General features: G+C 39.6%; 1 protein-coding gene across 1 annotated transcript in view; it reads right to left on the bottom strand.

Annotated features, from left to right (window-relative positions):
• Positions 1 to 25,949, bottom strand: part of hdac4 (histone deacetylase 4) — a 145,129-nt gene that overhangs the window by 108,010 nt on the left and 11,170 nt on the right. The window contains exon 2 of the mRNA XM_067603111.1: positions 24,103 to 24,403. Within this exon, the coding sequence (XP_067459212.1) occupies positions 24,103 to 24,124 (22 nt within the window). The 5' untranslated portion in view covers positions 24,125 to 24,403. The remainder of the gene's footprint in view (positions 1 to 24,102; positions 24,404 to 25,949) is intronic.

Raw genomic sequence — 25,949 nt, 5'->3', positions numbered from 1 at the left:
TAACACTGAGTTTTCATGCCTGGACATAACTTTTTATCCCTGAAACAAGACAGGCAGTGAATAATTTATCAATTTTCCAATTGAATAGTGCTCTGTTATCGTGAATCATCTGGGAAGTGTCACAGATCGCAACTGGTTCAAATGTTTGAAATCATATTCATATCAAATTGCACTTGTGTTTTATTAAAGACTTTTTGATGTCGATTCATCTGACGTAAAATGGCTTAAAAAGAAATAAAAACATATAAAAATATAACAAGTCGTCCAAATCAAACAACCAAATACATTGTTTGACCGTGTGCACTCCAGAACAAAAACCACTTGGTTGTTTTTTGGGAAAGATCATGGTTTGGACCAAAGTCACTACTTCCTTAAAGTTAGGCCACCTTCGTCGTCATGGCTACTATAATAACCACGGGGTTAAGGTTATGGGACCATCATGGTTGAAAATGTGTCACCCACGGTTGGAAACAGGAAACAAACAGCGGTTTCCTGCTGTAAAGTCCACTGTTATACCATCCACCCACCGCTCCTCCTCCAAATGAGGAAAATTGTCCATTTTTATATTCTAAGTCATCTGCTGTGGGTCATAACTACAACAGTCACCGGATGGCGTCTGTCACTCAAACGTAACTATATGTCACTTTTGGGCAACTTACATTACAACCTTTTGGGTTGTTTCTATTGTTTTTCTTTGGAGGAAAGTCTCAAAAATATATAATTAATAATTTAACAAATCCTTTCACTTTGTTACACATGTTGAATATTTTTGAGACTCAGAAAATAGCAGTAAGTTCTTCAGTGATAAGCAGAAATGTGCTTAGATCCATCCTCTCTCTCTCTCTCTACCAAATGTGTATGGGGAAATGCCAACTGTGGGGATAGTTGCTTTGGGCTTAGTTTATTTGTTTTTCCCCCTCTCTACGTGCCCGCTGCAGGTTTGCTTGAGCTCCTTCGTTGAGCCTTGTGTGTGGATTCATAGTTCCCATACCATCTGATGTCAACAAGCTTCTTCAGCGGCACTAATCCACTCCCGAAACTCTCCTAGATCAGTCAGCAGAAGCACCGGTCTGAAGGACAGCCAAGTTTCACGGAGGTGTGTTATAAAACTCAGGGAATCACCTCATTAAAAGTTGTTTTAGCCTCTACCAGACCATACTGTGTATCAATTTTTCAGAGTGAAACAAAACAAAAGGAAGCAAAAACTGCAAAAGCCCAGAAAAAGTAATGAAAATATAATATTTTGCACATATGGACTGACAAACAAAGCTGTCCTGTTAATGCAAGCAGGTGAGTTATGTTTAAGAAAGGAATGTCAAGGCTATTTTGGGTCTGTTCCTGTATCTATGGCAACAAGAGCGCTTTCTTGTAATATAATATAGTTAAAATACATTTTCACCCCCTTTTATTTATCCATACACACCCTAGATATTGTGTGACATCTTTTAAATTTTTTGACTTGTACTAAGTATCGTGTTTTTTGTCTCTACGCTACGTTTGTCTGTAGTTTAAACTGCTCAGTAAAAGATTATATAAAGTTTCAATATCAGGTGAAATGTAAACTTGAGCGCTAAAATAGTGAAAAGTAATGTTGGTGCTCTCTCAGTGGGAACATTAATAACTTCAACTTAGTGATGAAACTAAATAAATACCATAATAATGCATACATTCAAACATTTCTATGAAAATATTTAAACTTCTGAACGAGTAATTATAAACAGACAGATGATCCGTAACTAAGGGATTCAGTTATATTTGAAGGGACACCCTGATTACACACACAATCCTTTACTGTCTAATTTGGTAGATGCTTTCTCCATTTAGACAACTTGACTAGAAAAACCCTTCAAGGTCAATCTGTCCACTCCTCTCCAGTTGTAAGCAGTCCATTAGCAAGCTCATCTTTCCTTAAACTGCTGGATATCTGGGAAGGCAGAGCGGGGGAGGGCTGGGCTGAGATGACAGAAATGCCAACATGGGCCTCTGACAAGGCAGAGCACTGCCATTACTTTCATGTGAGAGGATGGGTTAATTATAAGATTTAGTTTCTAATATGGAGCCTTTCAGAGGAAGTGCAGAGCTTATAACCGGTAATTAGACATAAATCGTTTGACTGAAGCAAATGTAGGGAGGTGAGGGAGGGGGTGGGGTTGAGTAAGATCACACTTTGTGGTAAGGGGAGAATGTACCATCTCTCTGAAACTGTGAGCTTTCAAGGTCTGTTTAACAGTATGGCATTGTAGGGTGGGGCGGTGAGACCTATAAATGTATATCATGGTGTATTTCATATGTTGACTGGGAACTAGGGCTGCAACTAATGATTATTTTCATTATCGATTAATCTGTTCATTATTTTCACAATGAATTGAGTCGTTGTTGTCGTTTTGGTCTTTAAAATGTCAGTGAATGTTAATCAATGTTTCCTAAAAACCAAGATGCAACCTAAAATTTCATGTTTTGTGTGACCAACAGTCCACAACTCGAAAACATTCAGTTAACTGAAATTACTGAAAATACTCACATTTAAAAAGCTGAAGCTAGAGCATTTTAGCATTTTTTCTTGAAAAAATAAAAGACTCAAAATGATTAATCATTTTCAAAATAGTTGGTGATTAATTTTTTGTTGATCGATTAATCTATTAACCGTTGCAGCTCTACTGGCAACAATATACAGCTTATCAATGGTATTATTATGTGTGAACATTCAATACTATCATTTATTGACATTCAAATATGATTATATGGTATAACACATATGAAGAGTTTTGATTAGTGTAATTCATAACAGTGGAAAAGAGTTCATGAATATCTATGCAGTTATACGTGACTTTGCCCCATGCCCTACAGTACAATATGTACATTTTCTCACAAGATCCGAAAATGTGATAATAATATCTTAACAATTACCCGATGAATTGCTATGAAATTTGATACAAATACCCATGGTGCCCAAAGGATGAATCTTAATGACTTTGGTGATCGCCTGACATTTCCCCGAATGCCACAATGACATTGACATCTGTGGTGTTGAGTGAAATGTTTCAACAACAACTGGGTGGACTGCCATTAAATTAGGTATAGACATGCACATGTCCCTCAGGCTGAATTGTAATAACACTGATGATCCCTTTTCATCTAGCTCTATCATCACATGAAAGTTTTAAAATTGTCCAGTACTCTGGATTATGACTTAATACCTACAAAACAAATGACATTCCCAGCAGCTTTAGCTGTACTTTGGTGCTTATTAGCAAATGTTAGTATGCTAACATGCTAAGCTGAGATGGTGAACACTGTGAACATTACACCTGATAAACATTAGTATGTTAATATTGATATTGTGAGCATGTCAGCAGTAGTAATGTAATTACTTTTACTTGTATTTATTTAATTACACAGTAACAAGTAGTGTAAGGGATTACAATTTGAAATTCAGTGATTATATTACAGTTACTAATCCCAGCAACGCTCAGTTACTTAGGGGTCAGCATGCTTGCTGGCCTACTGGGATTAATGGAGGGTTGATATCAGTATGGTCTCTTTGTTCGGCTGACAGACTGCTCCAAAGGAGGAAAAATGTGACTTGCTGTAATTCCAAAGTTGTCGTACTCACATGTTGTGTGTTCTTAGCTGGTTTTCTGAAGTTAGCCATGGGTACACCTACATTCAAGAATCACCTGATGCTAGTTTAGTTCAGAGTTGTGTGAATCATGCAGCTGAGGTCAGGATGTGTGCAGTCACTGAAGCTATGCTAACACTAGCTGTTAGATGATCAGTAAATCCTTCTGAACTGTATCCTGCCTGCTTGTTAAACCACAGTTTTTCTATTTCTGCATGACTGTGTTAAATGCAAAAGATGCAACATGTGGGTGTGGAAGATTTTTTGAATTGTTTAAAAGACGAGTGTGTAAGATTTAATGACATCTAACCTTGAGGTTGCAGATTGCAAGCAAATGAATACAATTCCCTTCACCCTTCCCTTCCAAGTGCGTAGGAGAACCTACGGTGACCACGAAACTTGCAAAAAACACAAACAGCCCTGTCTGGAGCCAGTATTTGGTTTGCCAATTCTGGACTACTGTAGAAACATGGCGGTCCAACATGGTGGCCTCCGTGGAAGGAGACCCGCTCCCTACGTAGATATAAAGGGCTCATTCTAAGGAAACAAAAACACACTGATTCTTATTTTCATGGGATTATACACTAATTAAAACATACTTATGAATATTATATTCAATTTCTGCCAAGTCCGTTCCACTAGATGACACTAAATCTTACACACTGAACTTTTAAAGGCAACTTTGACAAAGCTGACGGCTGATCAATCAATGAGGTTGGATCTTATCAGCTGCTGCCTATCTCTATCAATGTGTCATTAATACTAATTATAAAGTTGGCTTAATTGGGTCACTACGGACCATAAATGCAGTTTAATTCTTAAAAAAGCAATCTAATTGGTTGTTTCCAGTGTTTATAATGTGTTCAAATGGCCTTATGAAACATCAGTGTGAACGCTACTGAGCAACTGAGCTTGCTGCGGATTTTAAGTGGCTGAGATGACAGTAAGATGACACACAGGCAGTGAAATGTCAGCTTGTGAGTCATACTAATGAAGCAGCGACTGAATAAAGGTAGAATAACCCCTCTGGAACAATCTCACACTAACTAATGTATTAACGGTATGACTAAACATGCTACAATTATGGCCTTTGACGGCATGATTTTAAAGCGCAATATCATAAAGTGTCAGCCATGGCAGCGCCACAATTCACATAAAGGGAATTATGAAAGGGCCTCTGCCTATGCTTGCCCTGGACAACTATACAAGGAGTACAGTATATCTTCATACACTGACAGACACACACTGACCCACAAATACACACATAGTCATTCACTCACTATGATTGGCTCTGTCCCTACACAGATTTCCTCCCTCTAATTACAATTAAAATAGTCACGCTTGTTTTCATGCAGCATAAGCACACTAGCGCAGAGCTGAGAATGGTTTGCTTGTTTATTGTGGTCATGTTGACAAAAGGGCCTTCAATGACGTGGGCCTATGTCCAGCCTGACCTTTGCCAGTGGAGATAGAAGCCTGTCACTTTCTCTGGCCTGAATATTGGAAGATTGGTTCCGCATAAGAGTTAAAAGGCCCATAAACAAGAATACCCGATGTGTTCTTGTACCTACCTACTATTAAACCGACCCAGCACTAAAATAGTCTTTTTACAAATCCACTCAAGATACTGCAATCCCAGTGACATGTGATAACAAACCCTCACTGACCGCCATCAGCCTCTTCAATTAAGAGTCCCCATCTAACTCTGGATATCCTTTAAATCAATCCAAAAAATATTTTCACTTGACCTCCAAATGAACACATACCTGCTGATGGAAGTGTAACTACTGCCATAACGGTTTCTATTTACTTAGAAGTTTTGTTAAGCAAATATGTCAAGTCAAGACAAATTTTATTTCTTTAGGTCAATATCACAAATCACAAATTTGCCTCAGAGGGCTTTACAATCTGTACGGCATACAACATCCTCTAACGTTACACCCTTGATTTGAACGAGGAAAAACTCCCTAAAAAACCATTTAAAGGTAAAAAATGGAAGAAACCGCAGGGAGAGCAACAAAGAAGGGATCCCTCTTCCAGGATGGACAGACAGGCGATAGATGCTGTAGAATGGATCAAACAACCAAGGCAGCAAAATTACAGTATGGAAAAACATTTACTTTTAACAGTATATGGAAACAAGACCAAGAGTCTACAACCACGCTCTCTTAGCTGTTACTTCCCAAAGTGTTAATGTCAACATGGGAACATGCTGAAAAGGATGTTACTTGCTATTGTTTATCAGATATAATGTTTACCATCTTAGTTTAGTGTGTTAGCATGCAAACATGTGCCATTTAGCACTACAACACAAAGTGCAGCTGAGGCTGATGGGAACGTCACCAATTTTGTAGGTCTCTGGTCATAAACCGATTGGATAAACCGATATTATGACCGTGCTCAATGAAAAGTCAGGAGATCACTGCAGTTGTTACAAATTAAATTCATAGAGATCCATTCAAATGTCAACCTCATTGTGGCAATAGATGAAAAGCCAGGGGATCACCAAACCACTAGCACTCATCCTCTACAGACCATGAATGTTTGTACTAAATTTCATGGCAATTCATCCAATAGTTTGAGATATTTCACCTCAAAGCAAAAATGTCAGCCTCCTGGTGGCAGAAGATGAAAAGCTAGGGTGGTCACAGTAAATTACAGCATCTGAACGTCTATACTAAATTTGTACCTATCCATCAAGTAGATGTTCTGATATTTCACTTTATAAATGAAAACTTTGATCTGCTGTTGTAAAGTCAGAGGATCACTAAGATCTGTGGAACTGATTCTGTGGGGACTATGAATGTCTCTGCTAAATTTCATGGCCATCAATTTTATCTGTACCAAAGTGGTGGACTGTGGTTGACTTCATATATATATGAACTGATGCTATTATATTGATGCTAAGTGTGATGCCTCTGTGGGATCTTGATTCTGTGACTGGGCACATGACTATGTGTAAAAAGTAAAGTGTGAAAATTAAGAGGTGCTGACTTATCTGATGACAATCATGGCACTCAAAACACTTCAATTTCACAGCTTGTGATCAGCTTTCAGCTTTATCTAGTTCCCTGTGGTAATAACAAAATAATAAATCTATAATGACCTCCGCAGGGAAATTTTCTTCACTTGCCTTGTACTTGCTTCCGCCCCAGTGATAGTAATTCAACTGAATGAGAGTCCACTATCAAAAACAGCAACAACAGTGCGTTTTAGCAGCACAATAAAGTGACATTACATAGGCCACCAAGGTCTCGGTGATTACATCATTCAAGTACTGTAATCTAGGACTGCTTTTAGATCACTGTCAACCTTATTACAGGGTCTTTACTTAATTGGGTAATGCAACAGGCTGCCTTGATCCTCTGTGAGCGTAATACCGAGGTCATAACAGTGCTGGGCAGACCAAGGATACTATTGTGCACAGGGAGCTTAAAGTGATAGTCCAGGCTTGTATAAAAAAAAAAAAAAAAAAAAAAAAAAAAACCTACAGAAATTCTGAACTGACTCATTTGAGTCATTTCATAAAAATATTTCTTGCACATTAACGAAAAGAGACATAAAGGTGCTGAGTCTAGAATTATGTGGTCTATGAGTTATGCTGACAATGGTCCTTTGTTGAAAAGTTCACTTTCATCTTTTTTTTCTCTGTCACCTTTTGCACATTAAATAAATTGATTCTTTTTTGCATCTTAAAGAGCCTCATTGACTTTTTTGTAAGTGTGCAGGCAATCTTTTTATGAAATAGGACTGTTGATTATGCCCACACACACACCTGGATTCAAAAGGGCAAACCCAGTTACTACTCTTGAAGTCATTTAACTCATGAAATCAGGACCAACTTACACTTGAACACTGTTGTGTAACGCAATTATATACCTCCTATGATAGAAAACCATCATCACAAACAAAACAGTAAATGTCACTGGGGTTTACTTGTGTTTTGGCATGAGGCTAGTGTGCGTTTGGTGTAGACAAAAGGGATTAGGGGCCCCATTAGAGCCATGCTTACAACAAAATGTCCTATGTTCTCTGAATGTGTGAGAGAGGAAAACATTGGAGGGGGTGGACAACTTGTGTCTATTAATAGTATCTAGAAATACACCAAAAAAATAACTATCTTTCCCTTGTATTACCTTGCACGTTACCTACAAAACTTAAAAAATACTTTACTAATCATTGTTGATTTCTGAGTAAATACATAAAAGACAATGAATACAAATCTCAAGAATAAACAGGACACTGAGGTAGCTTGTCTGATTCTCAATGGAAGGTTATTCCACAGTTGTGGAGCCCCTACAGCAAGTGTCCTACTACCCTCCGTCACCAGCCTTGCCCTAGGGGCCGAGAGCAACAGCTGGTCTGCAGATCTGAGAGTACGAGCAGGCGTGTGAGGGTTGAGAAGGTCTATAATGTAAGATGGGGCAAGGCCGCTCAGTAATTTAAAAACAAGCAATGAAATTTTCATGTCAATTCTGAACACCAAGGGTAACCAGTGCAATGAGGTGAGAATAGGGGAAATGTGCTCATATTTTCGAGTTCTTGTAAGAACCCTAGCTGCGGTATTTTGTGCAAGTCTGGGGCAGTCCAGCAAATAATGAGTTACAGTAATCTAAATGGCTGGAGACCAAAACACAAATGAGAGTTTGTGCATCACTGAATGAAAGAAATGATCTAATCTTAGCAATATTCCTGATTTGACCAATAGCTGATTTGGTGATATTGCGAAAAGTTCAGGTCTGAATCAGAGATTACTCACAAATCTCTGGCCTCATGGGTAAACTGAAAACCTTGGGAAACTAAAGTCTGGCTTACACAATCCCTGAGTGCTTTGGGTCAAAACACCATCACTTCAGTTTTGTCATTGTTTAGACATCCAGGACCTTATGTCTGCAAGACAGGCTCTGAGTGAGATAACTGAGGTGAGGTCTAATGGATTTATGGACAAATAGATTTGTGTATCGTCAGCATAAAAATGGAAAGAAATATTGGAGTTGCAGATAACTTGACTCAGTGATAACATATAGATGGAGAACAGCAAAGGATCAAGAACAGAGCCTTAAGGAACGCCACAGGTGATATTTGCGTAGCTAAAGGAGACATTCCCAACTGATACAGAGAAGATTCTGTCACTCACGTTAGACTTAAACCTTTCTAGATCAGTCCCAGACACACCTACACAGTTTTCTAGTCGATCAATTAATAAACCACGATCAACTGTATCAAACACAGCAGAGAGGTCTAACAACACTGGATTCATCCTGATGTCATTTAAAACTTTTACAAGTGCAGTTTCTGTACTATGATTAATTCGAAAACCAGCCTGAAACTTTTCAAAGAGTGAGTGGTCATTCATAAAAGATATAAGCTGAGAATATAGCACTTTCTCCTGTACTTTGGGTAATTTAGATATGGGTCTAAAATTATTAAAATTGTCTGTGTCAAGGTTTTATTTTTTCAGTAGCAGTTGAATAACAGCCAATTTAAACATTGGAGGAGTAACCCCTGAAGATAAAGATTTGTTAAATTGTTAAATATTGCTAAAATTTGTGAAGATAAAAAGGCAGAAACCTCTTTTTAAAATCTTGTGGGTAAAACATCTAAAGGATAGGAGGAATATTTCATGCCATTAATCATCCTCTGTAAATCTGATACACCTCACTGTGTAGTAGAGTGAACAGAGATGGTAAGATTTGGGCTCTAACGCAGGAAACTTTATTGACAAAAAAAGGGCCGACATGACTCACATCTCTCAATAGAAGAGACTTCAGTGGAATCAGGAAGGCAGTTGATAAGAGAGATAAAGGTGCTAAATAGCAAGTTTGGGGTTGTGAGGATTTGCCGCAATATGATGTGAGAAGTATTTTGATCTTTCTTCCTTTACACTGTTGTTGAACTCTTTTAAAAGACATCATCATTAACCCTTGGTGGTGGTTTTGTTAAAGCAGGGCAGGCTTCCGACATTTTTATGGGAGCTACAGTGTCCAGAGTGGCAGCACATCGTTGCATTAATCTTGTAGCCAGCTCCTCCGCAGAGCATGAGAAATCTAGCAGATCAAGCTGCTGAGAAGCCTGATATGTGTTACAGAAATTTTCAGTGGTCTGTGAAGTGATGGGGCGAAAGCATTGAGGGCGTCTCAAGTTAGAGACCGCAGGCAATAGAGGAACATTGAAAAGGACAGCAGCATGATCAGAAAAATGTTAATAGTCTGGAGATTTACTTTAATAATTAGAGTAATAATTAGATTGAGAGTATGACTGTGTTGATGAGTAGGAACATGCTGTCAAAAGTATGGATAAGATCAAGGAACTCAGGTGGAAGTTTGTTATTCTGGTTGCTGGGGGGTAGAGCTAGCCTTCAGTCTAGCACCTACTTTTCTCCTGGGATCTCCAGCCTGGGAAGGAGCTGGTTCTGAGCATGGCACAGTAGAGTTGAGTTCCCTGAAATGCTGAAATAGCATTAGCAGGGCCAATGCTAACCAGGGACTCGAGGACCTGTTTGTCTTCTTCAAGCAAAAAAAAGATGGATATTCTTCGTTCCAGTTCGGTGATTTTCTGGCTAAGACAGCGACATGTCGCACACCCAGGCGGAGAGTTAAGTGGCGGCATGCCCAGCTGATAAATAATTAAACATGTTGTTTTTCAGTGAAGTGGTGGCGTGGCATGTGGCAGTCTGACTTGTAGTCTGACTTATAACTTAAGATCCAAACATCCAATAACTAAAATCTTTTACCTTGTTAAAACATATAGGTAAAACAACCAGGATCTAAAAGTGAAGCATAAAAATGCGGCTTAAAACTGGATAAAATAAACTGTATAAAAATGTCAATTTATGTCAGAGCTTCTGACAGACAAACATAACGCTGACGCATACGCAATTCTTCTCAAATTCACATTATAAAGAATGGTATTATCATCAGACTACACAGGTTCAAAACTTGGTACGAAATGTAAAAAATCGGGGCAGTTCACTTTTTATTTTGACATGTTACACTGCTACACAAGATGCTAAAATGGAGTTTACTTCTGTTTTACCGTGGGTTTGGCCTCACTCCCAGTATCTGACAATGCATCAAAATGACGTTTGCACGCAGTTAGTCATGCACCAACTAAATGTATCATTTAAAAAAAATGGTAAGACCTGTTTGTCATGGAAGATTAATTTGCTCAAATTTTCAGACTGTTGCAGTATTTTGGTACTAATTTGGTTATATTATACCTTGATAGATGTTTTGACTGTGATATCATTAGAAGTCGAGAGACGATGCAGTTAAGAACAGATGAGGTTAAAAAATATTGAATGCAATTTCACAAGATTGTTGTATTTATCAAACAGTCAAGGATGGACTCTGAATGGGGAATGACAATGAATGGGCTGAGGGAACATGTGACTAACATTTCTAGTTAGATACAAATCTAAGATGCCATGGTTACATGATATGCACCTAAATAATCATAAACACATTGGTGGGGGTTTTTTTCACTCATAACAATACTGTTTTCTAACTTTAAAGCAAATTATGGAAGAGCTTTAAAATCTAGTCTAGTCTAAGATACAAACCACAACATAGTCACACTGAGCGTGACAGTTTCCAAAATCAATAAAATGTTTTGTGGTGAAATCACTCATATACAAACAAAGAATCATTGCATAACACTCACTCCTTTAAATGAGGAAGCATAAAATCAGGAATAAGTTTTACTTTCCCGCCCCAGGGTGATGTTCATGTGAGTGGATATCACTCACTGGGTGCTTTATGCACACAAACTTTGTGATTGCTCAATCCACACACTCCTCTGAGAATGCATCTGTGTCAGGTCAAATAAACATTCCCACGAAAGGACCAGTGTTTGCGTGTGTTACACGATGTGTCAGCATCCTCAATTGCATTTCCATGCGAGTGAAATGCTTGCTGTGTGGCTTGTCAATGCACGGATGCTCATTAGAGTGTTAGCTCCCAGTGCAATCGTGTGAGCATGACAGTGAGCCTTATAGACGCCGACACAAAGACAAAGTAAGTCAGGGTGAACAAAGAGGAGACAGATTAGCATGAGCTAACCATCACTGAGATCTCAGTGAACTGCAGAAGGAAAAAAAAGAGAAATGTAGAAACACTTTTGACACAAATTCTCTAAATTCTAAATTTACTCTCTCACCAGTTTAGACATTATATTTCAACAATGCCCAGCTTCACACTTGCTATGCAACCCCACTGTTTCCTAACAATCACCTAAAGTATAACGGTAGCAAATGCAAAGTAACATGCTGACAGAGAAAGAACAAAGTCGTCAAGATACAAACCTTTTTGACAGTTAACTTCAGTGGCAAGCTTACAAAACCAGAGTTCACAATGAGCAATATTTCTTATTCAACTAGCGTGTTCACCCCAGCTCATTTCTCTAGCCAACAGCAAATCTACAGCATACCCTTGTTGTTTCATTCATCTAATAAACTACTGCTTCTGAAAGCTGAACAAATGAGCTTACTATGTTATGCTAATGGATGAAAGAGAAGTCTGCTAAATTACAAATGTGGGAGGACGACAAACCTCGGTTTCATGCAATTTGACTGATGACGAGAGCTGCTGAACTCAGTGATCTTGCATATATTTGTATGGCGGGGTTCCTGGGTGCACCACTGTTAATTCTTCATAGGCTGTTGGGAACTCTGGTACAGTAACACTTTATCTGAGTCAAACAGCTATAGTGAATAATAACGTGAATACATTAAAGGAATTTTTATGGGTTTATGTTAATGGAAATTAAGCCTGACCCATCAATGCTATGGCTAAATGTAGTCTGATAACTGATACCAATTGGCCACATCGGATATTAAGGCAGCATTGATATTCAAACCCGAAAAAAAAACTTTATTAATGTATATTATAAATGTGATTTTATACAAAATTTCCAAGTAGTTTTACTATATGGTAGTTTTATTTTACTTATAACAAAACAAAGTAAACGACCTTTTATTAATACAAAAGTGGCCCAGTTTGTATCACATTAGTGGTATACTTTACTGTACTCAGTTATTTAAAAAAAATCACAATAAACATCAACACGTTCAAAAGTGAAACAGTGTTATATACACTGATGACAGCTACATAATTGTGCATTTCTGGTAATAGTGACAATTTACCAGTAAGTAGAAATGTCTTGAGCCAATTCCAAGGATCTGAATCAGGGCTGATCCAGGAATATTTAATTGGATCGACCAGTAAGTAGAAATGTCTTGAGCCAATTCCAAGGATCCGAATCAGGGCTGATCCAGGAATATTTAATTGGATCGGTATGTAAATAACGCCAATCAAAAACCAATCCTTTCATTACTTTACTGTGGTATGTCCCCCTTAGCCTGCTGTTGCAGCACAGTTCTCCTTTAAGACAGCCAGGCTCTACATTTTAGCAATCTGCTGCATAAGCAGTGAAAATTAGAGTTTGTGACTGTGAAATATTATTTGGGCACAGTGGTGAGTGACTGAGATTGGAAAAATGCACATATTTGCGTGTAATCAAAGCAGTGTAGAAAACATTCAGACAGTTTCTCATTTTTAGCTTGCGTTGACTTGTTTTCCCCATGTAAAAGACAAACATCAGCGGCAGGAGGTCATATCAGCTGTCACCAATTAATGTTAATTCTGTGAGTAACTTCCCGACAGGCCAAAATTAAACTTGGCTGTTGTCGGGTTTGTGCGCTCTCTGCAAGCCGGTGTCTGTACTTGTCAAAGATATTTTAGGAAGTACTTCCACTCTTTAACACCAACTAGTGCAGCGCCCATTCAAAACGTGCATGTTTGTTACTTGGCATCTAGCCGCTACTTCAACGCACAGAAAAATGAATAAAGTTCATGTGAGGCATGAATGAGTATGTACACCAATAACATGAAAGAAACCAACATTCTATTATACACAGATGTTATAAATTACAAGTACCCTAATACTAAAAAATGTTTCTTTTCTCATTTCAAGTAGCCTAAAATAAGGGATTTACTTAGAAAAAAAATAATGTGCATCCTAAAATAACATCAATCATATTGGGCTCTGGTTCCTATTTTCTGTGCCTTCAGTTTGGATTTGAGTGGGTATATTTGCTCCAAAGATTTGTTCATTGTCTGTGGTGCCGCTTTACAATCGCCACAGTCTCAGCTCATATGAGACAATATGATTTTGAACTGGAAGTATTTCTTTCGTTTTATGCATGTAACTACAGTCATTGTGTGTATAGGGCTCTGAGCGCTTCCGAAATACCTGTGACCTATGCTCAACAATGTACCTGAACGCCTCCTGTGTAGTCACTCACTGCTGATCTGCTATCCCTGTATTTGCGTGGGTTTCTGCCGGGTGCTCCAGTTACCATCACCAAAGACATGTATGTTAGGGTTAATGCTCCTGTCAGTGCAACTGACCAAGGCACTGGCAAAAGAACTGGAGTTGGTCCCCGGGCGCTGCACTGCGGCTACCCACTGCTCCTAGTGTGTGTGTATAGGATGGGTCAAATGCAGAGGATCAGTTTCCCCACAAGTACCAATAAAGTACTTCTTCAATATTAAAAGGACTCATGTCTGGATTGGGACCAGAAAAACTTGATCGTCCTTGCACCAGTAGGTGACATCAGACAATTTTAAAGCTAATGATATATGACCAACAAACCCTAAATGATACCGTTAACAGCTCCACAGTGTAGCTGCTCGAGCTAACGTTAGCTTCACAGACTGACAATATGAGCTGCTGCAGCTTCAAAGAAGGTCCTGATTCTGAGCCAAAGCTGACTGGCCTAAAATATTAATCTGATTTGTTAAAGGGTTTGAGACCATTCATTATCTGCCAGCTGTCTGACATTTTCTGTTGACAAGTACCTAGCCAGCTGTTTTCTATCTGAGTTTGAGGACACACGATCAGCTAGTTTGTTTTCCTAAGAAACTCTCACCACTCTGTTGTTCTTTCTGAGCCACAAAGGGCTCATTTCAAATATCAGTACAATGGAGAGTGTTACTTCTTTCACTAAGAAAACCCCAGAAAAAAAACACTGTCCCACAGAGAGCACAAACCAGACACAAGCCACAGGTTTCATTTTGTCCTTTGGCCAATTTGTGTAATTTCCCTTAATTAGCTACAGTTGATGGAGGGCCCTGGTGTAACCGCAACGTCCCTGGTTCAACTCCAGCTGGGGTCCTTTTTTGTATGTGGTGCCTCTCTCTCCTTATTTCCTGTCTGCGTCCATGCCCAAAACATATCTTTAAAATTTTTTTTAAAAAACTAGCTATGTCATTTCAAACACTTAAATCAGTGGTGGCCAACTAAAAGTGAGAAGACTGGATAGCTTAATGTCATTTTAATTTCAAAGAACCACTGTGGCCAAAGAGAGCAGACTGGTTTTTATCTCCTGCTCTGAAATTTACCAGCCTAAGATCAAACTCCATTTACCTCCTGTGTTTTCCGCAGTCTGTCTCCATCTCTCTGTTAATGAGGTCTGAGGATGTGTGTGTCTGAAGCGTTTTTTCTTCAAACTGTTTAAAAGTTCACAGCTCTTTGTAGTTCGGTCTTTGAGGTTAAATATACCTGAAACATAAACCTGACATTTTGCACATCAACCATACTGTTAGTTTGCCACTCTACACCCAAAATAGCAAACATGTTTAGCCAAAACACTGTGATCATGTCCTAGTACAGTGTCTCAGTGTGTGATTACATCTAGAGAATACTACAAAAATGTCAATTAAGAAATATATTGCTAATAATATAATGTTAAAGTATAATTGACTTAGGATATGTGTTTTAATTTATATTGCACTATTAACAAAATGTGTCAAAGCCTGAATTCTTAGAAAAGATGTAAATAACTTTTGTTCATTTTACAACTAGTGCAGGTTTTTGATCATTCAAATGCTATGAGCCATGATTGCTGTGTGTTTTTTTTGTTCTGTTTTTTTTAATATAAGGCGTGTTTACTAAGCAGCCATGCTTTTTCAGAAAAGGCCTTCAAATTACACACATTCACACTTGCAAGCTGCCAAGCTCAACCACAGGAGTCTGCTGTTGGCAGCTGAGCAGCTCCAGTGAAGCAGTAAGAGTTCAAAAGCCTTGCTCAGTGGAAGGCTCTGGGAGAGGAACATAACATGTTCACTTAAACAACCCTGATTTCCCCTGCTGAATCAGATTGTGAACCAAAAAAACTCATGGTTTGAAATCCTCTACCTCTAACAAAATACCTCAAGTCATGTATAACTGGTCTCTTGATACAGACTGAATCTCAACAGTTAACTGGAGACCTGGTGGTGTGGTGCTGCCTTGAACAGTCAGTGTCCAAGATTGCAAGTTACAGAGTCACTAAGTTAAGAAGTGTTCTACATTAGCAATGTCCCTCCTTTTAATGGATGGTTTGATTGGTTAGCAGTACAGCTTAGTGACATAAGAACTGTCAACATAAGAGCTCAAAATGCACAACATGAAGGGAAGGCAATCTTGGTAAGGAAAATCTTACCAAGACTGCACCCTGTGTCTGAATAATAGGGTTCAAACAGGAATAAACACAGTTCAGGCCCTGAGAAAACATATGAACCTGCGCAGTAATGTGAGGCCACCACAATGCCTACACAGCCGTCAGCTATTCTCCTTCACACACAACCTTACGCAAACACCAGGGATCCATTTAACTGCCCTGTTGGGGATGATTAAAGTTTTTAAATTGAACTGGATGAAATGTCCCCAGGCTGATCTGCTGGATCTCTATCTGCGCAAATCAATTTTTTTAATCTATTTAATTTCAACAGATCAGTATTCTATCTTCTGTTGTAACTCTCTGCGCTCCAATTACACCTGCTATCAAAACCATCTAACCACAGTCCATTAAAACACTAGAACCTATGTCTTACACATAACACACACTCATCACATGTGAATAAACTACAAAGCAAAAACAGAAAATCAATAGCTGCCAGGACTAGAGTTTTGGAGAGAGCAGTGTCTAAAAAAAGGCATTTATTACTACATGCTATTGGCTTATGCAAGCAGCTTTTTACTGGTGCTGTATATCTCTCTCAAAATCTTTTAGATCAGCTGGTCACCCATTGTTTTATGTATTGTTTTGCTGGGCTGTGTATTGTTGTATCTCTCAGTCTGGAGGAGTTTGGAGAATATTATGCATCAATAAATTAAGTAATTATAAATCTGAGTCAGTCTCAAAGGGGTAAAACTGTTGCAACGAACTGAATACCCCCCCCTCCCCTTCCAAGCATGTAGGAGAATCTACGGTGGCCACAAAACTTGCCAAAAACTGGAAAGGCCCTCTCTAGAGCCAGTATCTGGTTTTTCAATTCCGGTCTACTGTAGAAACATGGCAGTGCGACATGGCGGCCTTCATGGAAGGGAACCTGCTCCAATGTAGATTTAAAGGGCTCATTTTAAGGTAATGAAACACAATAATTCTTATTTTCAGGTGATTATACACTAATTAAAACGTACTTATGAATATTATATTCTATTTCTGCCGTGGTCCGTTCTGCTAGATGCCACTAAATCTCACACACTGGACCTTTAAAAAGATAATCAGGTGCCCATATGAAAAAGTTTTTCTGAAGCTAATATGAGACTTCGGAAGTCCAAGTTAGTCCAATCAAGTGGACACCTTCCAAATTTACAGTGATTTAGCATAAAACTGCCTCTTTGTGTCTTGACGGACAGTGTCTGCCTGTTCAGCTGCATTGGAAGGATCATAACAAAAAGAGGGAATTTGATACTAAAAAGACTTTAAATTTGAAAGATATCCACTTGATTTGACTCATTTGGATGGCTATTTTATTTATATTTTAATGGCCAGTATGAACAGGAGGAACAACTAGAGCAAGCAAAACCTGTTTCAGTGCTCATATGGGCACCTGACTGTTGTTTATAAGACTTGAAAAACTGTGAAACCGTCCTTTACAGCTTTGTTAAAAACAACATTCCATTATGAATGGCAAGACCTGCATCTTTAAATCACCACATTAGCAGTACGACTACAGATCTGCAAGGGATGCCAATCATAGTGAACACAACAGCTCCATGGGGCATTTCATGCATTTTTAGTACACCGCAGCACACAGCTGAGTTTGAAGGCCTCGGTTTCAGGGCTTATCCATGGATTAGTGCCTGGAAAAGTTCATTCTGCCCTGGGAGACCCAGGGTGCACTGAGCCCTTCCTAACAGGGATTGTGTAACTGCTGGGAACTTTTGATTTTGTTTTGTTCATAAAAGCAGGAGGATTACATCCTCAGAGACCCACCTGACCCGCCTCCCTCTTCTCCGCTGTCCCCTGTTGAACCCATACAGCGGATTCCATCTCCCAGCCAGATGGGAAATACAGCAGTGCAGGGATTCTCGATTTTACTCCACCAGGGTTATTTGTTGCACAGAGGAGTCATAGACAATGAGTGAACCTGACCTCTTGCATTTTACTTGTACTGTAAGCCTGCTAGCAGATGTGAATCCTTAAGGGTTAATCTTCCAGGTCTTGCGTGTTCTTAATCTCCATATCTATTGCACAGACTGGACATCTGGACTATTCTGAGTGCTGTGTGGTATCATCGGCACAAATCTAGTGATGCAGTCAATGGTCTGACAGTCAATAGCTGTATGCATACAAACCCACTGCATTATAATTATATGCTTTTCCCCACAAAGCAACAGCACAGAACATGTACAAGGTGACCCAAAGTAAAAAAAAAAAAAAAGAAAAAACGCCATGTTGCCTAATTTAGCTTCCAAATCAACCATAAAATCATTGAACAATTAACAGTGAAAAAAATAAAAAAAGAAGATTGGTGGATCTTTGTCTATTTGAAACTACAGTGCAAAGCAGTTTCAGCACACAAGCATGATTCAATTCTCAGCTTCTCTTCAGAGCAGAACAGAGCTTTGAATGCTTAATAAATTCTTCCAAAGGCTAAATTGCACACTTGTTTCATCTGGCAATGAGATTACTTGAATGGAATATTCTGGAAAACTGAGAGAAAGACAATAATGAGGCAGTAATCTTATTTCTCCACAACAGCATCCATTGTTCTCTAAAAAGGCTTCTGTTTAGTCTGGTTCAACTCTCATTCCTATCCATCTTTCCATTGAGGAAAAATTTTGCAGAGCCAAGGATAAATGAGAACAATAACATTTCTGCAGCACTCAAATGCATTAAACTCAGATAGGAGGCAGTGCTATTGTGTCCCTCTGGCTTTTTGGGCAATCACTAGATAGCAGTGGTGACTAGAAGCGCGGCTGTGAGTGAATAGAAAGCACGGATCAAGTGAGCAGCGTCGCTATCCCTAAAAACTTCTGTAATAACTTCCTCTGAATAAGCTGCTAGACTCTCGGTTGGCATCAGTCATCTTTAGACAAATTTCTAAACGTTCAGAGTAAAACATATCAATTAACACCCAGAGCTTTTTTCATTGCGACAGCGGCCCCTGCAAATGAGGAATCGTCGGCGTGGGCCAGCAGGGGTTAAGCTCCCCTTTTTGAAGATTATGCTTCACTTTCCAGTGGCCTGGCCCGGAGACTAGCCACTCTCGTCTAATCCAGCACTGGAGGGTTTTGATAGCTCCCACTGCGAGTCCTTATTACAGTTACTGATTAAAACTGAGAGAAAGAGAGAGAGAGAAAAAAAAGACAGATAGGAAATTAGAGTGACAGAAGAGAAGGAAGGGCGAATGAAAGAATTAAAAACTCCTATTTCAGAAGCAGGAGCCTAATCTATATAGCAGTTGACATTGATTACCTCTAAATCTAAGGCGTAAGCTTACATTCGGTTATTCAATACACACGTCAGGTCCAACTATGCTTGGAATTTGCTTTAAAAAGAAAATGCATAAGTCAAAAACATTGATTTCATATTTAACAAGAAAGAAAAAAAAATGGCAGCACTTTAAGTTCAGTGATGTAGCATTAACATCCTCAAAGCACCGACACTAGAAATAGACACGGCCGCACAGCTGACAAACAAAACAAAACAGTGACTGTCACAGCTGTAAAAAAAAAGGAGCTTTAATCCTGCGAAATGACGTTGCAGTGCTCCATCAGTCACACCGGATAAAAAAAAAATAACAACAGTCTTATCTGGCATTAGATGTTTACACTCCGCCATCTTTTGTAAGGCACTTATTGTGCTGTAAACTCTCTCAATCATTTCTCCACTCCTCTCTGATACTGAATAATCTCTGGGATAAAAATCTACACATGGCCATGCTCATCCCCCCTCCCCCCCCCCCCCCCCCCCAAACTTGACATGAATAATTCACAACCATCTGCCATGGATCAGCAGTATGAATAAGACTCCAAAAAGTGAGGAGGTGTCTTTCTTGTGTTTATTTTAAAAAAAAACAACTCACAGTGGCCCCCGCCCTGTACCTCGACGCTGCACAGCTGCAACGACTGACAGAGAGACAACTGCGACTCCCCGCACACACACACGCCGACCTGCTGATCTAAAAACCTGCGAGTTAAGGTAATACGTTCCTCTTTTAGTTTTGTTGCATGGTGAAGGGGTGTGAATTAATGTTATGATGAAGAGAAAACCCATGCAAATACAATAAATATATTCATGGATTTGTCCAAAAAGAAGATGTATGACTAGATCCACTGGGGAAAAGTGAGTATTGAAGTTTTCAGTCTGAAAACACACACAAGCAGGCAGGGGAAAAAAAACTGCAGATGGACCAGAGGAGGAGGTTGGGACCACTCCGAGAAGTAAAATACCAACTGAGACTGGTACACAATACAGACACCTACTAAACTCAGCATGAGCTTTCTTTTTGGTCGGGACTACAGGCCTGAAAGGAGGTTTAACACACTAATACAAGGCCTCCAGCAGCAGACGGCCCCTTTCTCTGTTTGTGTTCAGGCAGGGGAGTCGCTCTGCATGACGATTTATTGACGCAAGATCCCCCCTCAGCCAGGACCTGCCACCCATTACTGCCGCTGTAAGGGAGGAGGAGAGGGAGGGAAAGGTCTTGTTGGGATGAGAGAGTTTGTCTGTGTGTGTGTTCTAGCTCTGGCTCCAAGGCCATAAACCCGGTTCCAAAATGCCAAGTAGCATGTCAACATGCCAGCCTTTGCCACCCAAGTTTAAGTCAGACAAAAGGCCCTTCAGTGCTCTGAAATGGTGGTTTGAGAATGGGAAATGATGATCTGTCATGTATGGAAAAGGGCTTAGCAACGCTGCACAGACTGGAGGGCGACAAGGGGAAAATGAACTGCTAACAGGAGGTGTGGCCCGCATGAAATTCAAGATTGAAAGCTTCATTCTTAATTTCAGGGCCCCGTCAAGGTGGAGGAAATTCTGGCGGTCCAAATGTTTTGGCTGAACTATCCGTCACCTTTTTTTTTTTGGTGTTGTTTTGGTGGTGGGGGGACGATTGTATGTGGAAAAATTTGGCTTCACTTTGAATCATAAAGAAATCTTTTTTTTTTTCCAATAGTGGGATTAAGCCTCTTATTTACAACCGTCTAAATTAGACGAGAGGCAAATTAGATGATTTCCGTTAAGAGTTGTGATTACTCTGACAACTGTGGATTTAGGTCAGGACCATTTTTCCGTTGTCCCGAATGTTTTATTGGCCATGAAAGCACAAGCAAGTCAGATGATGCCTATGAAGTAACCAGGCAGTTGACAGGCATGCCTCAAAACTGACGACAGCGAAATTGTAATCCTACACCTTAAAGTTACTTTTGAAACTTCCAAAGACTTGAGGGGAAAAAACTTACAATGAACAGACCATGGAAATAATCAGAAGAGGAGGAAAATAAAATAGGAAAATATAGCCCGCTCCAAGGTTCCACTTACATAACACAGTGTATTCTTAAAAAAGTAAGAAAAAAAAAAAGTCACAGATATCTTTGGCCTGCACCAGTGTTCACAGCAATTTGGCCTGAAACAACCATTCTGACGCAAAACCTCTTGGCTGCCGCTAGACCGGGTCTCCGCTCACAGTTCAAAAGAAAGGAAGGTGATGCCAACAACCTACATTGTGCCACACAGGACCAATAGCCCCCAAAACAATTAATCAATGGCTGTGACATCAATCTGCTGAATACGACCAAGACAACCAAAGCATGATGGGGAGACAATTGGCTTTTTGTTCTCTTTGGTCTGTAGTTGTGAAAGAGGAAACGCACAGAGGTTGTGATTAAGGAAAAAAAAAGGTTTTTTGAGTAGGCCATATGGGTTGCTCCCATTGGCTGGAGGTTAATCACACCAGGGAATCCGATTTTAAAGCATGCAAAGAAAAACCAACTGTGAACTGTTGACGCACCATATGAGCGTCACACATGTGTTTTTATTTTCTATGGGTTAATTGTCATGATGGCGAATAGGGAGACACACTCTGCAGCGGATCGTCTCTATGAATACAGTTATTCATAGAAAAGAACACAAAGTGAAAAAGATGATCATGGTCCAAATAAAAAAAAAGACTACTTGGGGAACTTTTTCCCTATAAAGCTAATTTACTGTGCAGATAAAAAGAGCGTTATCTTTTTTTATTAAAAGAGAAACGGCTTTCATAAAAACTGACACAGGAAAGGACAAAATATAGAAAGTCAGACGCAGATCTCGGGAGGACTGATGCATACAAAGCAGGAAAAAAAGAGACACATAAAGCAATAAGACCTAAATATTCTTTTCATCCTTCACGATTATAATCTCTTCTTTTATTGTTTAAACCGCCTACAAAGACTGTAATTTTAACACTTTAGTTGAGTTGTTTGCTCGTTCTATATTAACAGCCTTACATGTTACTGTGCAATTAAAGCTGTACGAGAACAACTAAAGAAAAAGGTCACTAGCAACGCTGTTGTTACGGGAGCATTGCAACACCCTCTACCCGTTCCACTATGGAAAAATCATATCTACAGCTTATAATCATCTTTTTATGCACCAATCTGTTCTATTGGTAAGAGTAGCCTAATTACTGCAAAACAATTCAACTACCAATTAAAATAAAAAAAAAAAACACACTTGGGCAAACATGTGTCCTCTTACTGTAGCTATTGAAAATGCTGTTTATACAATGCAAGCTGCTGGAGTTTTTCAGCAATATTATAATCTCTCCCTGAAAGATCAGATTGAAGAGCCCTTGAAGAAAATGCTACATATAAACAGCCGGTTTGTTCACGAAGGTCTAATCAAATGATCGACTACCAAATCAAAATGGAGAGAAGCTACATTTCCAACATTCTCTCTATGAGTCAAACACTGCCTCAGCTTTGGCTTAGAGAGAAATATCTTTATTGATAATGGCGACAAACCAAGTTAATTCTGTCTTTTTATGCCTGTAGACTCAACCGTAAACACCATAGAGGACAGACAGCAGAGCAAAACTGAGCCTGTAATAATCTCACTTTGTCAAAAGCAGCGTTCCACTTACCATTTTATACTATTCTGACATTCACTTATTGCATGTGGACTAAAGTTAGGGGGTTATGGTTAAACAAAATCATCTTCAAAGTCTTATGGTTCACAAAATGTTATGAAACTGGGCATCAGCAGTGCATAAAGACATATATACTAAATTCAGAAAATACAGAAAACATCATCATAATCAGATCCCCTACTGCAAAATGTTATTCTTGTTTCAAATGATAGAAGGCTTTTCCACATCAAAGTGACTACAAATGCACCGAAACGATCAGAAGAATTCATGCAATCGCTACTAGAGCAGCAACAACAGAAAATTAATCGACTATTTTGATAATCGATTAATTGTTTAGGTCCTTATTTAAAGGTATACTATGCAGGACTTTCCTAAAAACAATGTATAGACTCATACAAAAGTCTCAGTCATCATTTATGACCCACTAGAAGTGTGTAACGGTATATTTATCTACAGAGACTCTGCCCTCTGCCTGTAATTTCTAATTATTTTACTGTGTTCAGGATGCTTCTGGGCGTCAACCTTTGGGCGGTGGGTGTGTAGCCCCCCAGGCATAACAGCACGCGGGGTGTGAGGTCACCGTCTCCGTCTCTCTCCCTAGCTCTGCTCTGTTCTCCATCTCTGTGTCTATGGCTACACACACGCAGAGCGGAGAAGCCGCAGCGGACAGGATGCATTCACACAAAATCCGGCAATGTAGCACCTTCCCGTAGTGTTGTGCAGAGGTGCGGCCATGTTTGTTTGTGCTTTAGAGCATAACTGCCATGAAATAATCAGAAAATAATAATTTTATTTATCTGATTCACGGTTTAGTCCCTCTTTTCATTCATTCTTTGGCTCCCCCCTACTTCTCTCTCTCTCTCTAACTTTGAGTGCTCTGTGACAAATCCTGCATAGTATACCTTTAAGCAAAAATGCCAAAAATGTGATGGTTTTAGGTTCTCAAATTTGACTATTTCCTGCTTTTCCTTTCACTGTTTTTTATGGACCAAAACGATTCATCAAAAAACAAATCTGAAAATTAATTAATAATGAAAATAATCATCAGTTGCAGCCCTAATTGCTACACTTTTTACATCTTACCTTGTCGACTGTGAGAGCTCATAGTTATCAGTTGTCGGTGTCTGGCAGACTTGAGCGAGGAGGATGGCAGAACAGGGGGAAAGGACAGGGGAGGAGAGGTGAGTGCTGAGGGTGTCAGTGCACCTCTGTGGTGGCTGTAGTGACCACCATGAGCTTCCCGGCCGAGTCAGTGCCGCTAGGTGGAGGCGCCAGGCCAAAGAGGGACAGAGGGTAATTGTTTCTCAAGGCTTCATCACACCCAGACGCAGGTGGAGACCTCAGTGGTGTGTTGTGGCAGGATTCCTTCCACCAAATAGTCAGGCTGTGAGAAGTGGAAGCAAAAAAAAAAGGGGTTTTCATATGCATGGGATATTCCAGATAGATACAAATAGCTTATATACTTGCAACAAATCCAAAACAAACAAACAGGACATATTCTCAGTCAGGGGTTATCATGAGCTGGTGTCTTGCAGGCTTTTTTTATTCCTCCCAGGCAGTTATTGAGCCAAACCAAATCTGTGTTTACCTGAGGCCATGTGGTGTTCCTTACTGGCCAGGAGAGAACAAAAGACCTGCAGATCTCCAAGGCTTCAAAGAACCGATGACCCCATGATTGGTTTGTGTCTATCTGTGACCCTAAATGAACATGCATACATCCTGTCTATCTATATTTATGACCCTCTGTATTGTTGTATGTGCATGGCCAGTAATGAGCTGGACTGTCACTACAAAAGTAGCAGCCACATGAAGTCACAGCCAATGGTAAGACAAGAAAAACACAAGCTCTTGTTTGATGCTGGACACTGACTGTTTTCAATAATATAAATTGGTTTATTGTGGGCAAAAGAAGTATCGGTTGTATCACATGTTATTTGAATCATCTAGGTTAACTAAAATTGCAGCATATTTACACAATTTAAATGCAACAGCTGGCACCAGAAGTCCCTGTGGGTACTGTCACCACACCCAGCAGGGCAAAGCTTTAGAATTAGGTTTAATAGCTATAGAAGTTATCAAAATGTTAAAACCGTAAAGTGAAAAAAATGTCACATTCTATTAAACACAATGAATAAAATGTGACTTTCCAAGGGTTTCATCTTTTGCCAGCTTCTTGTAACATTACTAAATCTTACTTCCACAGCTTGCATGGTCAGCTGGCTCTCAGACTGTCCTTCTTATATTTACTACTGTTGGCAAAAGCATCGAGGATTGAGGGCTGGTGAAGTGAGGCTCTTCCAGTGGCAGTTGAGGGAACCTGCTGCTCTCAGTGCTAGTGTAGCGTGTGCTCAGCAGGACGACGTGCTCGCAAATGCTCGTGCAAATCGGTAGCGATAGAATCTTCTACTTGTTTGCAAAGACGGAAAATTACTCCATTTAGGTCCTTTTGGCTTGCTGGTTGCGTCCAGTTTAAAACCAAAATAATCCCAAATAGGGGGTTTTGGATTCTTTTTTCCGCAATGAGCTCTTTAATGATTGCATTCGCTGAAAATGTCCTCTGTGGGGACTCCCTCATCCCCCAGCGCATGCCTCACACCCACCTGCACGAATGTATCTGCAACTGCCAGTTGTTGTGTGGCCAGTAGGAAAATTTTGACATATCGCCCAACCATACCTCCTACAGGCTTAGACATACCTCAGAGTAAATAGCAGAGGAGAAAAAGAACCTTGCATACTGTTTGATGTGTGTATTATACAATCAAACTCTGCCAGGAGTATGTAAACGCACACACACACAAACACACATACATACAGGGAAGCACCTGGCAGTTCAACTCTAACCGACAGAAGCTAAAACTCACCTCTCTCACATAACAGGTGTCAACAGAGCTGAACATAAACAAGTGGTAATAGTGGTAAGAGTTGCGATC

Source organism: Thunnus thynnus, chromosome 11, assembly GCF_963924715.1.
Source record: "Thunnus thynnus chromosome 11, fThuThy2.1, whole genome shotgun sequence".
Classification (NCBI taxonomy): domain Eukaryota; kingdom Metazoa; phylum Chordata; class Actinopteri; order Scombriformes; family Scombridae; genus Thunnus; species Thunnus thynnus.
The sequence above is the reverse complement of the archived record's forward strand: the minus strand, read 5'-3'. Positions and strand labels throughout refer to the sequence as shown.